Below are 13,306 nucleotides of genomic sequence, written 5' to 3'. Positions count from 1 at the left end.
GATATGGAATGCTGCTGCCTTCTGCAGCCTGCTCTCTTGCCCAGTCCTTCCTCACACCCTATACTGTAGACATCCTCAACTGATTGGATTCTCTGAACATACTTGGCTCTTCTGTGGTATAGTGTTTAAGTACATGTTTTGAGTTAATCATAGTATGTTATATGCTTGAAATCTGCTAAAAGAATAGATCTTAAGTGTCCTCACCACCAAAAAAATGAAAAATATATTGACTGTGTGCAGTGGTGGATGTGTTGATTATTGTAATCATTTCACAATGTATACATGTATTAAATCATCACATTGTACACCTTTTTAAAAAACCATGTTATACAACCTAAATATATACAATTTTTGTCAGTCATACCTCAGTAAAGCTGGGGGAAATAATTTTTAATAAATAATAAATGACATGTTTTGGTGATGAACAGATAAGTTTTAACAGATGCTAGCAGTAACTTAATTAGCCTCTCTGACCCTCATTTTCCTCATCTGTACAATGGTAATAGAAAAACTTCATAAAGAATTAAATATGATAATGCAAGTAAAGGAAACTAGTAGGATATTTGATTCATAATGAATGCTCGATAAATGTTACAACCATTACTAATAGCAATAATAACAGTAGAAGACCCATAAAAAGTATTTTGGGAATGACTCAGTAGTCCACATTTGTTGATAAAGGAATAAAAGAGAGAAAAATAACAGTGGTGGGGGGGAGTAATAAGAATGGAGTCATATGGTTAAGAAAGTATGGGGAGGAGCAGAGATAGTGGGGGAAGGTGTTTCCCCCTAGAATGCAGGTACCTCTTTCTAACTTTCAAGTAGAATTTTGGGGTAAATAAGACTATTATGAGAATGTTCAGTGAATTGTTGAAAAATGAAAAATGCTAGGTTCTTCAATAAAATTTTATGAGACTTAATGTGAAAGACCTGTCCAGAACACTTTCCCAATAGCACAGCTATTTTGAAGTACCTTAACTGCGAGTAAAATTTTAGATCCTATTGCAGAATTATTTTAAATAATTTCAGAAAAATAAAGAACTCTGTGTACTCGTAAAGTATGATCTTCAGGGTGTCTTCAGTTAAGAAAACAAAACAGCAGTATACATATAGATGAAGGCAAAAGGAATAAATATACACACTTATGTATATTTGCTCATTTGCATAAAGAAATAAAGGAAGGATTAAAAACAATTAATAAAAGATGGTTACCCATACTGGGCAAGAGAGAACAGGCCAATTGCAGATATAGATAGGAGGGAGACTTCTTAACATGTATCTTTTTATATTGTTTTGATCTGTGTAAATGAATTATCTTTTTTTTTTTAATTAACTAAGTAAGCATATTTTCAACATTACCAAAAAACAAAAAATAGGTGGTTTTGAATTTCCCTTGGGCACCCAGTATTATCACCTTCACTATGTTAATCTGGTTTTATAAAAACAAACCTCCCTACCACATGCTTCTCAGCACTAGCGCTGACCAAATGAAATGTTTTGCTTGCAAGGTACTCTTGGGGCAGAACTCACTCTTTTGAGTTGATAATCATTCTGGGCATCCAACTAGTGTTCTATTTAGTGATATAACAAGAAATGTTAAAAGAAAGGAATAGAGTGGGCTCCTCTGGGGATACAGCTATGGTGTAAGTCATTCCATATTTGGAAAAATATTTCTAAACTCTAAGGTAAATTAAGGTATCTCTAAATGTACTGTAAACATCTTATTTGGTGACAGCCTTTCTTTTGGGAGCTGCTTTCCCTTTCTTAATTAAGTAAGCTGCTTTCCTTTCTCTGGAGAGATTCTCTTTATATTATACTGGTTGAGAACTTTTCTAGATGAAAAAAACAGTATACAAAATATAAGACATGAATAAAGGATCATGACCTAGCCACTTTGTATACATGTTTTTAAACATCTTGCTTCTTAGGAAGAGAACAGAATTATCTGTCCTCTGTCCTATTCTTGACATTTTTATTCTCAGGTTCCCCTTTTTGAAACTACTCATATCATTTCCTTCTGCTGTAGATTCTCTAAGATAGCTATATTATCAGCAGGTATAATTCATACCTTTAAAATTTGTTTATATTTGGTAATTAAATCTTAGAATAGTATAAAATTATTGCATAGTTAGCACTTTTTTCTTTTTCTGAGTTTTTCACTTTTTTAATATCTGTGTGACAATTGTAAGTTTAAAATTACTATTTTTTTCAGAGTAATACTCTAAGTATTATTTATTCAGTATATGTAAAACCTAGTTTTTAATTACCATATCCTTAATTGAAGCCTTCTCAGATGACCTCCACTCATAGTCCTTATCCATATTCCTATCAAAGCACCTATCATTCTGCATTATATTTATTTGGGTATACATTAATCTTCTCCACTGGATCATGAGATCCTCAGAGCAATGATTGTATTCCTTTCTGTTTACCTAGTGGACACTCAGTAAATATTGGTTGAAGGAGTGAATGAGTCAGAGTTTGAGAAGAATGGTCATAGTGTCTATTTAATACTATCTCTAATCTCCGTGTCTATGCAAGAAGCTTGGGAAAAAATGAAATAGGGATGGAAATAGATTAAGGCTCTTGTAGTTTTGAAGAGAATGCAAATTTGTATATATGCAAAACAATGATTTTCAGCCTTTTAAAAACTCCTCTCATCCCTTTTGATACACTTAGAGGGATTCTTCTACAGTTTCCCTTTAAAAGTAACTAGGATTTCCTTGAGAAATAGCTGATTCTGGAGCTGGCATGGAAAGAGTACAAGATGATCTTGGACATCTTGTCATATCAAAAAGCAAGGAAGCTATGAAAGACTCCTAAGTTCATGTCATACGTACCCAGGAGCCAACTTGAAGTCATTCCTATTAGCCTAAAGATAGGATATAATGCCCACAATCAATTGACATACATCAAAATATTAAAGATACAGGAGTTTATAATGATACTAAAAATAAATCTTAGGCACTCTGAAGGTTGTTGGGTCATTATTCTAAAAACTAGTAAAGAGAAAACCTGCCTCTGTGCAGAGTATCAAATAATTAGAGCAAGTTCTTTGAGGAAAAATTGCAGCTGATACATAAAGAAGGTATCTTATAATTGGGATATTACCATTGTCACCATTTTTGCAGCCCCTAATGAACTAGTTTCTAAACAGTGATCATCAGTAGCTGCTAAAATTCATGAGCAGGATCAAGTTGCCAACATAAGAATCCTCGAATCAGCTTTAAGATCACAAAAAGATGGGCAGACATTATTGTGCCTCTTTATGTGATCCAATTAAGAAATAGACCCTACACAGGTCTTGCCAAAAATTCGTACATGAACCAGCCCACACCTATAGTTATAATTACTAATTTACAAAGAAATACAGGGGACATTGGCACCACAGGATGTAGCCAGCCAATCCAGATGGGAAATGCTATTGGACAAATGATGAAGTGTTTCAGCAAATGGCTAGAACATTTTTTTAAAGGTGAGAGTTAATTATTTTAAGAAACCTAAGAGGCATATTGACAAAACAAAATATGGGAACTTGCTTAGACAGATCCTTATTTAAACTAAATAATTTAAGAGACAGTCAGGAGACTTTATTTAGATATTAAGTGATATTAAGTATTGATTATTTTAAGATATGATAATGGCACTGGGTTTTTTTAAATCCCCATTTTTTTTATTTGAGGCATTGTTGATATACAATCTTCTGTTGGTTTCAAATGTACAAAACAGTGGTTCAGCAATTCCCATTTATTAAATCCTCACCCCCTTTCGTGTGCTATCAATGTAGAAAGGTGTTACAGCATTAAATCCCTGTATCTTTAAAAATACATACTAAAATATTTACAAATAAAAATGAACTAATATCTGAGATTTGATCTAGCTTAGTAGGAGAGTAGCTGGGGCTTACACATTGGATGAAAAAAGATTTGCCATACATTGGTGTTGTTAATGATGGATGATGAATGTAGGGGGAGTTTGTCATATTTACTCTCTCTTTTTGTATATGTTTAAAATATTCTAAGATAAAAAATTTAATAAAAAGTATGTTCCTTATTTTCCTACTGAAGCCTTATAAAATCCCTGCAACAACTTTTATAGTTTTGCTAATAAGAATGTGTTATCTGTAGAGGGTAAATAACATAAGGGCATGTGAGTTATGACATACCTAGGACTAGAACACATTAAATAAAAGGATTTAAGGGATTCTTGAGAGGTTACAAGAATTAAAGAAGATTTTACAGATGTTTGAGTATCAGCTTTTAAAAAGGAAGTGTGGTATTGGATTTGGTAGGGAATATGCATTTAGTTTGAGAATGTTGGCAGAGAGGAGATGAGAAGAAAAGAACATGGAGTCTTTGTGAGCTTTGGTTTAGAAGGAAGAAGAATTTACTGCCAATACCAATAACATTAGCTTGAAGCAAAAGCACCAAGTTAGGTTTGGCAAAAGATAGGGTCTAACTGTATTAAGGAGTAGTCAGTTGACAAAGATTGTGATGAGTTTTTTAATTCTCTTTGAAGAATACCTATCAATTCAGATATATAACATCCTCTGAAATGGGTGAAAGAATTTTTACAGCATGAGAGATTTGAACTGGTGGTTTGGGGAGGGAAAATCAAACCTTGCTCCCTAACCTTTTGCATCACCTGTTCAAACTCTGGACTGTTATTTCTCAACAAGACTTCAAGATGCCCTTTTTAGTTCAGTTTTCTCTAGTAAGATTGTTATCTGATATAAAACTGCTTATAGAAATTTTAAAGGAGTTATTCATCTTTTTTATGTCTAAAACTGTCTCCTGTCAGGCTCCTAATCTCTAGTCCTCTTTGAATGCTCTCCCTCTTTCATAGCCAAATCATGTTGAATATTTATTTCTAGTCTTCCGTAATGTGTTTCCACTATCAAATAGTTTATTATTTCATGCCTCCTGAACTGGTCTTCTTGTCAAAAAGATTTTCCTTTCCTTTCAGCTAAGTTTATCAACAGACTTACCTTCCCAAATCACCCCTTGTGTCTTCACTTCTCTGTTTATTTACATTCAGTGGCTCTCCCCATTGCCTAATGTCCAAATTGCAGTGTGACTCATTTTTCAAAATCCTCAATATTTAATCCCAATCTGCTTTTCTGACAATTTGTTCCACAAAATTTCCAGTACAGACCTTTAACTCCAGCCAGATTTGTTTGTCACCTTGTTTAGCACATCCTTTTACTCACTATCAAATTTATGTCTTTCTTTACTCATGTCATTTCCTTCACCAAGAATTCTTTTTTCTCATCCCAAGTTCCACATAGACTATGTAAATGAAACCCATCAGACTGCATCTCCTTCATTAACACAGTGCTTTCTACATTAGCCTACAAAATATTAACTCGCTGTTGAACTTCAATACCACTTACTATTTGGCACATACCGAGTGTTTTAATAATGTTACCTTTTCATAAATCCATGGTTTGTCTAGTTGCAAACTCTTCTAGGAAAAATTTGGTTTTAAATGTTATTGATTCTTCCACGTCTCAAACAGCATACTGTGTGTATTGTAGGTGGTCAGTAAATATTTTTATGGATGATTTATGAGTAGTGATTAGTCTCTTTTGAGGATTCTTCAATAACAATCTGGTTGCTTTTTTGTTTTGTTTCATTTCACTGGAGTTGATTTTTATGGTGCTATCTTAAGGCAGAGGTATGAACTCAGTTACATCTAGAGGCAATCTTGAGCTTTTAGTTCATTTTTTCACACAAGAGGAAGCATGTAAGAAATTGACTTTGTTATGAATTTGAGAACTTTTTTATTTAAATACTAGAAATAAATGTTTTAAAAGGTCATTAGTTATTTTTATTGAAGTATCGTTGATGTTTTTATGATGGTTTCAAATACACAACACAGTGGTTCAGCATTCACCCATATTATCTTATCAAGCCCTCACCCCCTCCAGTGCAATAACTATCCATCAGTGTAGTAAGATGTTACAGAATCATTAACTGTATTCTCCGTACTGCACTACCATCCCTGTGATCAGCCTATATTGTGATTGTGAATTATCATGCCCCTTAATCCACTTCCCCTCCCCCCATAACTGCTTTTGGTAACCACTAGTCCCTTCACGGTGTCTATGAGTCTACTGCTATTTTGTCTACTGCTTTGTTTTTGTACTCCAAAAATTAGTGAAATTATTTGGTATTTGATCTTCCTGGCTTATTTCACTGAGCATAATACCAATACCATCTAGGTCCATCCATGGTGTTGCAAATGGGGGTATTTCTTTTCTTTCTATGGCTAATATGGCTGGATAATACTCCATTGTGTATATGTACCACATCTTTATTCATTCATCTGTTGAACACTTAGGTTGCTTCCATATCTTGGCTATTGTATACTGTGCATCAATAAACATGGGGGTGCATGGCTTTTTGAATCAGGGATCTTGTTTTCTTCTGGTAAATTCCTAGGAATGGAATTATTGGGCCAAATGGTATTTCTATTTTTAGTTTTTTGAGGAACTTCCATATTGCTTTCCACAATGGTTGTACCATTTACATTCCCACCTACAGTGTAGGAGAGTTCCCCTTTCTCTGCATCCTCGCCAGCATTGTTACTTCTTGTCTTTTGGACAGTGGCCATCCTAACTGGTGTGAGGTGATATCTTATTATGGTTTTGATTTGCATTTCCCTGATGATTAGCAATGTAGGGTATCTCTTTTTGTGCCTGTTGGCCATCCGTATTTCTTCTTTGGAGAAGTGTGTGTTCATATCCTCTGCCCATTTTTTAATAAGGTCATTTGTTTTTCGGGTGTTGAGGTGTATAAGTTCTTTATATATTTTGGATGTTAAGCCCTTATTGTATAAGTCATTTATGAATATATTCTCCCCTACAATTGGATGCCTTTTTTGTTCTGCTGATGGTGTCCTTTGCTGTACAGAAGCTTTTTAGTTTGATGTAGTCCCACTTGTTCATTTTTTATTTTGTTTCCCATGCCTGAGGAGATGTGTTCAGGAAAAAGTTGCTCATGTTTACATTCAGGAGATTTTTGCCTATGTTTTCTTCTAAGAGTTTTATGGTTTCATGAATTACATTCAGGTTTTTGATCCATTTCAAGTTCACTTTTGTGTTATGGGATTAAACAATAATCCAGTTTCATTCTCTTACATGTAGTTTTCCAGTTTTCCCAGCACCAGTTGTTGAAGAGACTGTCTTTTTCCCATTGTATATTTGTGGCTCCTTCATCGTATATTAATTGGCCATATATCTGTGGGTTTATATCTGGTCTCTCTATTCTGTTCCATCGATCTGTGGGTCTGTCCTTATGCCAGTACCAAACTGTTTTGATTACTATGGTTTTGTAGTAGAGCTTGAAGTCAGGGAGTGTAATCCTCCAGCTTTGTTCTTCTTTCTCAGGATTACTTCAGCTATTCAGGATCTTTTGTAGTTCCATATGAATTTCAGAACTATTTGTTCTAGTTCATTGAAGAATGCTGTTGGTATTTTGATAGGGATTGCATTGAATCTATAAACTGCTTTAGGCACGATGGCCATTTTGACTATATTAATTCTTCCTATCCATGAACACAGGATAGATTTCCATTTATTGGTGTCTTTAACTTCTCTCATTGAGTATCCTATGTAGTTTTCAGAGTAAAAGTCTTTCACCTCCTTGGTTAGCTATATTCCGAAGTATTTTATTCTTTTTGATGCAATTTTAAATGGAGTTGTTTTCCTGATTTCTCCTGCTAATTCGTTGTTACTATATTGGAATGTGACAGATTTCTGCATATTAATTTTGTATCGTGCAACTTTGCTGAATTCAATTATTCCAATAGTTTTGTGTGGGGTCTTTAGGCTTTTCTATGTATAATATGTGTCATCTGCAAATAGTGAAAAAAGTCATTATAAAAAAGGATCTATATAGCACTTGAACGTACAAAATATTAAACAGTAGTGAATGCTTAAGTTGAATGGTTATATTTGTTCAACATCAAATTACATTTTTATTTAGATTGTAACTTTACTGTATTTGCATGAATCCATTTTACTATAAAATAGCTTCTAAAACAGAATGATGACTTCATTCATTTTTAACTATTGCTAGAGAATTTTTTCTTACATTAGTAGTCAGGATTTTAAATTCTAACCATTTGCATAAAAAATTCTCAAAAAAAGTTAAAATACATCTGTTATGATTGTATTGACTAATCATTTGATAATAACATAGTATTTTAGAAGTGATGAAAATATAAGTATTAGCTTCTGGTTGTTAATATCAAGCTGTTTTTATTTTGTTTTATAGAATAATAATAACCTGGATGCCTGCTGTGCAGTTCTCTCTCAGGAGAGTACAAGGTATCTTTATGGTGAAGGAGACTTGAATTTTTCGGATGATTCTGGAATTTCAGGTCTTCGCAATCACATGACTTCCCTAAACTTGGACTTGCAGTCACAGAATGTTTATCACCATGGAAGAGAAGGAAATAGAATGAATGGAAGTAGGACTCTAACGCACAGCATTAGTGATGGACAGCTTCAAGGCGGTCAGTCCAACAATGAACTATTTCAGCAGGAGCCGCAGACAGCACCAGCTCAAGTTCCTCAAGGCTTTAACGTTTTTGGAATGTCCAGTACATCTGGTGCTTCAAATTCAGCACCACATCTTGGATTTCACTTAGGCAGCAAAGGAACATCTAACTTTTCTCAACAAACTCCCAGATTTAATCCCATTATGGTAACTTTAGCCCCAAATATCCAGACTGGTCGTAATACTCCGACATCTTTGCACATACATGGTGTACCTCCACCCGTACTTAACAGTCCACAGGGAAATTCTATCTATATTAGGCCTTACATTACATCTCCGAGTGGTACAACTCGACAGACACAGCAGCATTCTGGCTGGGTATCCCAGTTTAATCCCATGAATGCTCAACAGGTTTATCAGCCTTCACATCCTGGACCCTGGACTACATACCCTGCATCTAATCCTCTGTCACATACCTCAGCCCAGCAGCCAAATCAGCAAGGCCACCAGACCTCTCATGTCTACATGCCCATCAGTTCACCTACCACTCCACAACCACCAACAATTCATTCATCTGGTAGCTCACAGTCTCCTGCCCATAGTCAATATAACATTCAGAATATTTCAACAGGACCTCGAAAAAACCAGATTGAAATCAAACTTGAACCTCCACAAAGAAACAATTCTTCAAAACTGCGGTCTTCCGGTCCTCGAACCTCCAGCAGTTCCTCTTCCGTCAACAGCCAGGCCTTAAATAGAAATCAGCCCACTGTTTACATAGCTGCCAGCCCCCCAAATACTGATGAGTTGATGTCCCGTAGTCAGCCTAAGGTCTATATTTCAGCAAATGCCACCACAGGAGATGAACAGGTCATGCGGAATCAACCCACCCTCTTCATATCCACAAACTCTGGCGCTTCTGCTGCCTCCAGGAATATGTCTGGGCAAGTCAGCATGGGTCCTGCCTTTATTCATCACCACCCTCCCAAAAGTCGAACAATAGGCAACAACTCTGCAACTTCTCCTCGAGTGGTGGTCACTCAACCCAACACAAAATACACTTTCAAAATTACAGTTTCTCCCAATAAACCCCCTGCAGTTTCACCAGGGGTGGTGTCCCCTACCTTTGAACTTACAAATCTTCTAAACCATCCTGATCATTATGTAGAGACAGAGAATATTCAGCACCTCACGGACCCTGCTTTAGCACATGTGGATAGAATAAGTGAAGCACGGAAGTTGAGTATGGGATCTGATGATGCTGCCTACACTCAAGGTAATAATACCAAAGGTGGGATCATTTTTCATGTGAGGCTTATTGGTGCACATTTGATTTCACTGCAGAAATGGGTTTTAGCATTATTGTTTTCATCTTTTAAATGTTGGCCCAAATAATACTATCTTAAGAACCTTTGAGAGTACTCATACAAATTTTTAATTTCAAGTTTATTATTGTATAACTTGAAGTTTGAATGATAGAGTTATCAGCTCTTGAGAATAATCAGCTCTGGTTTGTTTTCTTAACGTTTATAACACTTTTTCAGTTACTCCTTTGTGGTGAACCTGACTTTCCCTTTAAAATTAACGGCAAAAAGGATTTTATAAAAACACATTTTAAGAAGAGATTAGTGGACTAATATAATAAATCTGCCTTCAACCAAGGGAATTCTCTATTAAATATTCGCTACTAAATAGAGAATTCATTTTCTAGTATATTATTAGTCTTGCTTTACATCAAAGTCTAAATTGCTATGAATCTGAGAATAATTTAACCTTAAGAAATTTGAATCATATTCCTTATTGTCTCTTTCAGCCCCTCTTAAACATCAATTAATGCAACCTTTCATTTTATTTGGAATTCTGAATAACAACTAGTTTTAAACCTGTCTTACTTGATTATCATTTTCTGAAACAGACTAGTTGATATTGGCATAGTACTAAATTATGTCTGTATTAATTCAAGTAGAGATAATTTCTGTCATACCATTTTATCTGACCTCTTAAATTACTTAATCTTCAGTAGGAAACTGTTGAATTCGTTCGAATGAGAAAGTGGAGGATTAGTGTTTGTTTTCTTTGATATTTTCGGTGCAAGTTTGTAGATTAGCTGGGAGTCCCTTAGAGTAACAACATATCTTACTCATTTTTGTATCTCCAGTTAATTGTTCCAAGTATCATAGGTTGGAAAATACTATGTCATCACCCTCATGCAACATATAGCCCCCTTCTACTACTAGAACCATTTGTCCTTTTTTAAATTTATAAAGAAATAGTGATTTTACTGTTGAGTTTCTTAGAGGATCCTAATTTTTTTTTTTTGGCTGATCTTATGTTCTAAGCAGTTACATTCTAGTGATTCTCATCCCATGCTGGGCTGAGGTGCTTTCAGATGCCCAGGCCACAGCCCAAACTTGCTCATTAGAGTCTCTGGCAAAGCTTAGGTGTGTCTTTGCATGCCTGTGCGTGCATATACATGTGTGTTTAAAAGTTTATGGGTGATTCTGGTTGCACTAGAAATTGTGCTAAAACTTTTTTAAATTTGTCTTGACTAACTGGAACCATTTTTGTTTAGTTTCAACAGTATATGAATTTAAAGTATCATTATTTATTCCACTGATATTTAATTCCTATTCTTACCCAAAACCTCCTTTTCTTCTCCTCTCCTATGTCTGAATAGTTACTAATTCTTAAATGAAAAGTAAATTTTTTATGAAGATTTGATAAGAGGAATTTTCACTTGAAGTAGGCATAGATATTAATATTTAGCTAGAGCATGAAAATAAAATGCTACTTAAGCTTGTTATCTCCAGTTTTTTTTACCCCTTTTCTCCTGAATCTACTCCAGTCAGGGTTTTTCCCACTACAGTCAAACAGAACTGCTTGCTCTTTCAGGTCATGTGTGCCAGCAGTGGTACTAAACCCAGTGGTCTTCGAGCCTGCATCTTCCTTCATCTGTATGTCAGCAGCATTTGCCACAGCCAGCATCCTCTTTGTCTCTGAAACATTTTGTTCATTTGACTTCTAGTATACTACACTCTTAATTTCCACCTCTTCCTTTATTCTTTGCTGATTTTTCCTCATCTCTCTACCCCTCATCCTCTGTTTTTACTCTTAGTTTAAAGAAGTGAGATTAAAGCCTCAAAGCTCAGTCCTTGGGCCTCTTCTCCTTTCTGTCTGTATTATTCCCTAGATGATGTCACTCAACCTCATGACTTTAAATATCACTATATGCTAATGATTCCCAAATCTGTAACTCTAACCTGGACTTACTCCTTGAATTTCAAACCCGTTTATTTAACTATTTAACATCTCCACTTGGCTGTTTCTCAGGTATCTTAGGTTTACCGTGTCTGAAAAAGCTTTTGACATTCCTCCCAACCTAACTCTTTCTGTGATCAGTCTTCCCATCTTAGTTAATTGCTACTTAATTTTTTTAATAGTTAGGCCAGAAATTTCAGAACATCCTTGACTCCTTTCTTTTGTATTTCACATCTAATTTAACACTAAATCCTAGTGTCAACTCTAACCTTCAAAGGATATCAAGAATTCTTTCTCATCCTTCCCAGCCCCATGTTCTCTACTCTGGTCTGAGCCACCATCATTTTTCAAATGGATTGTTGCAGTAGCCTACCTGCTTTCACACTTGCCTCCTTGTGGTCTTCTTTCAACTCAGTAGCCAGAGAGATACGATTACAAAAAATGTCAGATCATAATCACTCCTCTGCACGTGATGACTGTCTATTTGATTCAGAGTAAAAGCTACAAAGTCTTGTGTGATCCACTGCCCGTCCCCATCTCTTCTTTTTATTCACCACCTCACTCACTCTGTTCCAGCCCTATGCCTTCTTGCTATTCCTTAAACACAGAAGCATACCTTATCATCTTTGTACCCTGTGTCTAAAATCCTCTCAATACACAGTTAACTCCCTCACCTACTTCAGGTCTTCAATTAAAAGGTCACCTTTAAGTGAGACTGTCCCTGGTCTCCCTAAGCCCCTACCTGAGAATTTTTTTTCTCTCTCAGTGCTTGCTTATATTTGCTCAAGGTGGGAAAAATGAATATTCTAATATTAAGATACATAACAACTAATACCTGCTGAAAGCTTACCAGGTGCTATGCACTGTTCTGAATGCCCATTTAGTTCTCACATTCAACTATAAAATAGGCACTAGCATTATTCTCATATTCAGTTCAAGATACTTAGGAACAGATAGGTAATTATCTTGCCAAAGGACAAGTGGCAGAGTCAAGATTCTGCCTAGGAAGTTGACAGCAAACCCTTGCTCTTAACCACAACACTATAATGTCTTCCCAGATTTTCAAAATAAACCCTCTGGAAAGATGCTTCAAGTCTATCTTTGTAGTTTAATGTAACCCCCGGTACACCACTGTTGGGCCATGTGTGCCTTCATTTGAGAAGCTTGAAGCTAAAAGATAATAAAAATAAAATGAAAACAGGCAACTATAGAGAAAGAAATCACAGTACATAAATAGAACTAGAAATAACTTGAAACAATAAAGTAATACCCGGATAGGTGTAGGCAGCACCTTCTACAGTCATCTGGAGGTAAAAAAAAACGTGTTACTAAGTGAAGGCTCTCCATTTGAGAGTTCAAAGCCTACAAAGAAGCAGGTTCTCCATAATCTGCCACTCACATTCCTTCTTTTCGCTAACAGCCCCCAGACAGCTGTAACAACCATGATATTTTCTTTAAACGTCCCTCATACATGTGAGATTTCATAGCATTGTATGACTATACCTTGTATTATCTTTGTCTGTGCACACAGTATGGGGGCAGGT

General features: G+C 35.5%; 1 protein-coding gene across 4 annotated transcripts in view; it reads left to right on the top strand.

Annotated features, from left to right (window-relative positions):
* TAB2 (TGF-beta activated kinase 1 (MAP3K7) binding protein 2) overlaps positions 1-13,306 on the top strand; it is a 79,147-nt gene that overhangs the window by 43,681 nt on the left and 22,160 nt on the right. For all 4 annotated transcript variants that reach the window (XM_036906924.2, XM_036906925.2, XM_036906926.2 and 1 more), the window contains one exon: positions 8,280-9,780. In XM_036906924.2, the coding sequence (XP_036762819.2) occupies positions 8,280-9,780 (1,501 nt within the window). The remainder of the gene's footprint in view (positions 1-8,279; positions 9,781-13,306) is intronic.

This window comes from Manis pentadactyla, chromosome 12 (genome assembly GCF_030020395.1).
Source record: "Manis pentadactyla isolate mManPen7 chromosome 12, mManPen7.hap1, whole genome shotgun sequence".
Lineage (NCBI taxonomy): Eukaryota > Metazoa > Chordata > Mammalia > Pholidota > Manidae > Manis > Manis pentadactyla.
This window is presented reverse-complemented; position numbering and strand designations above follow the sequence as displayed.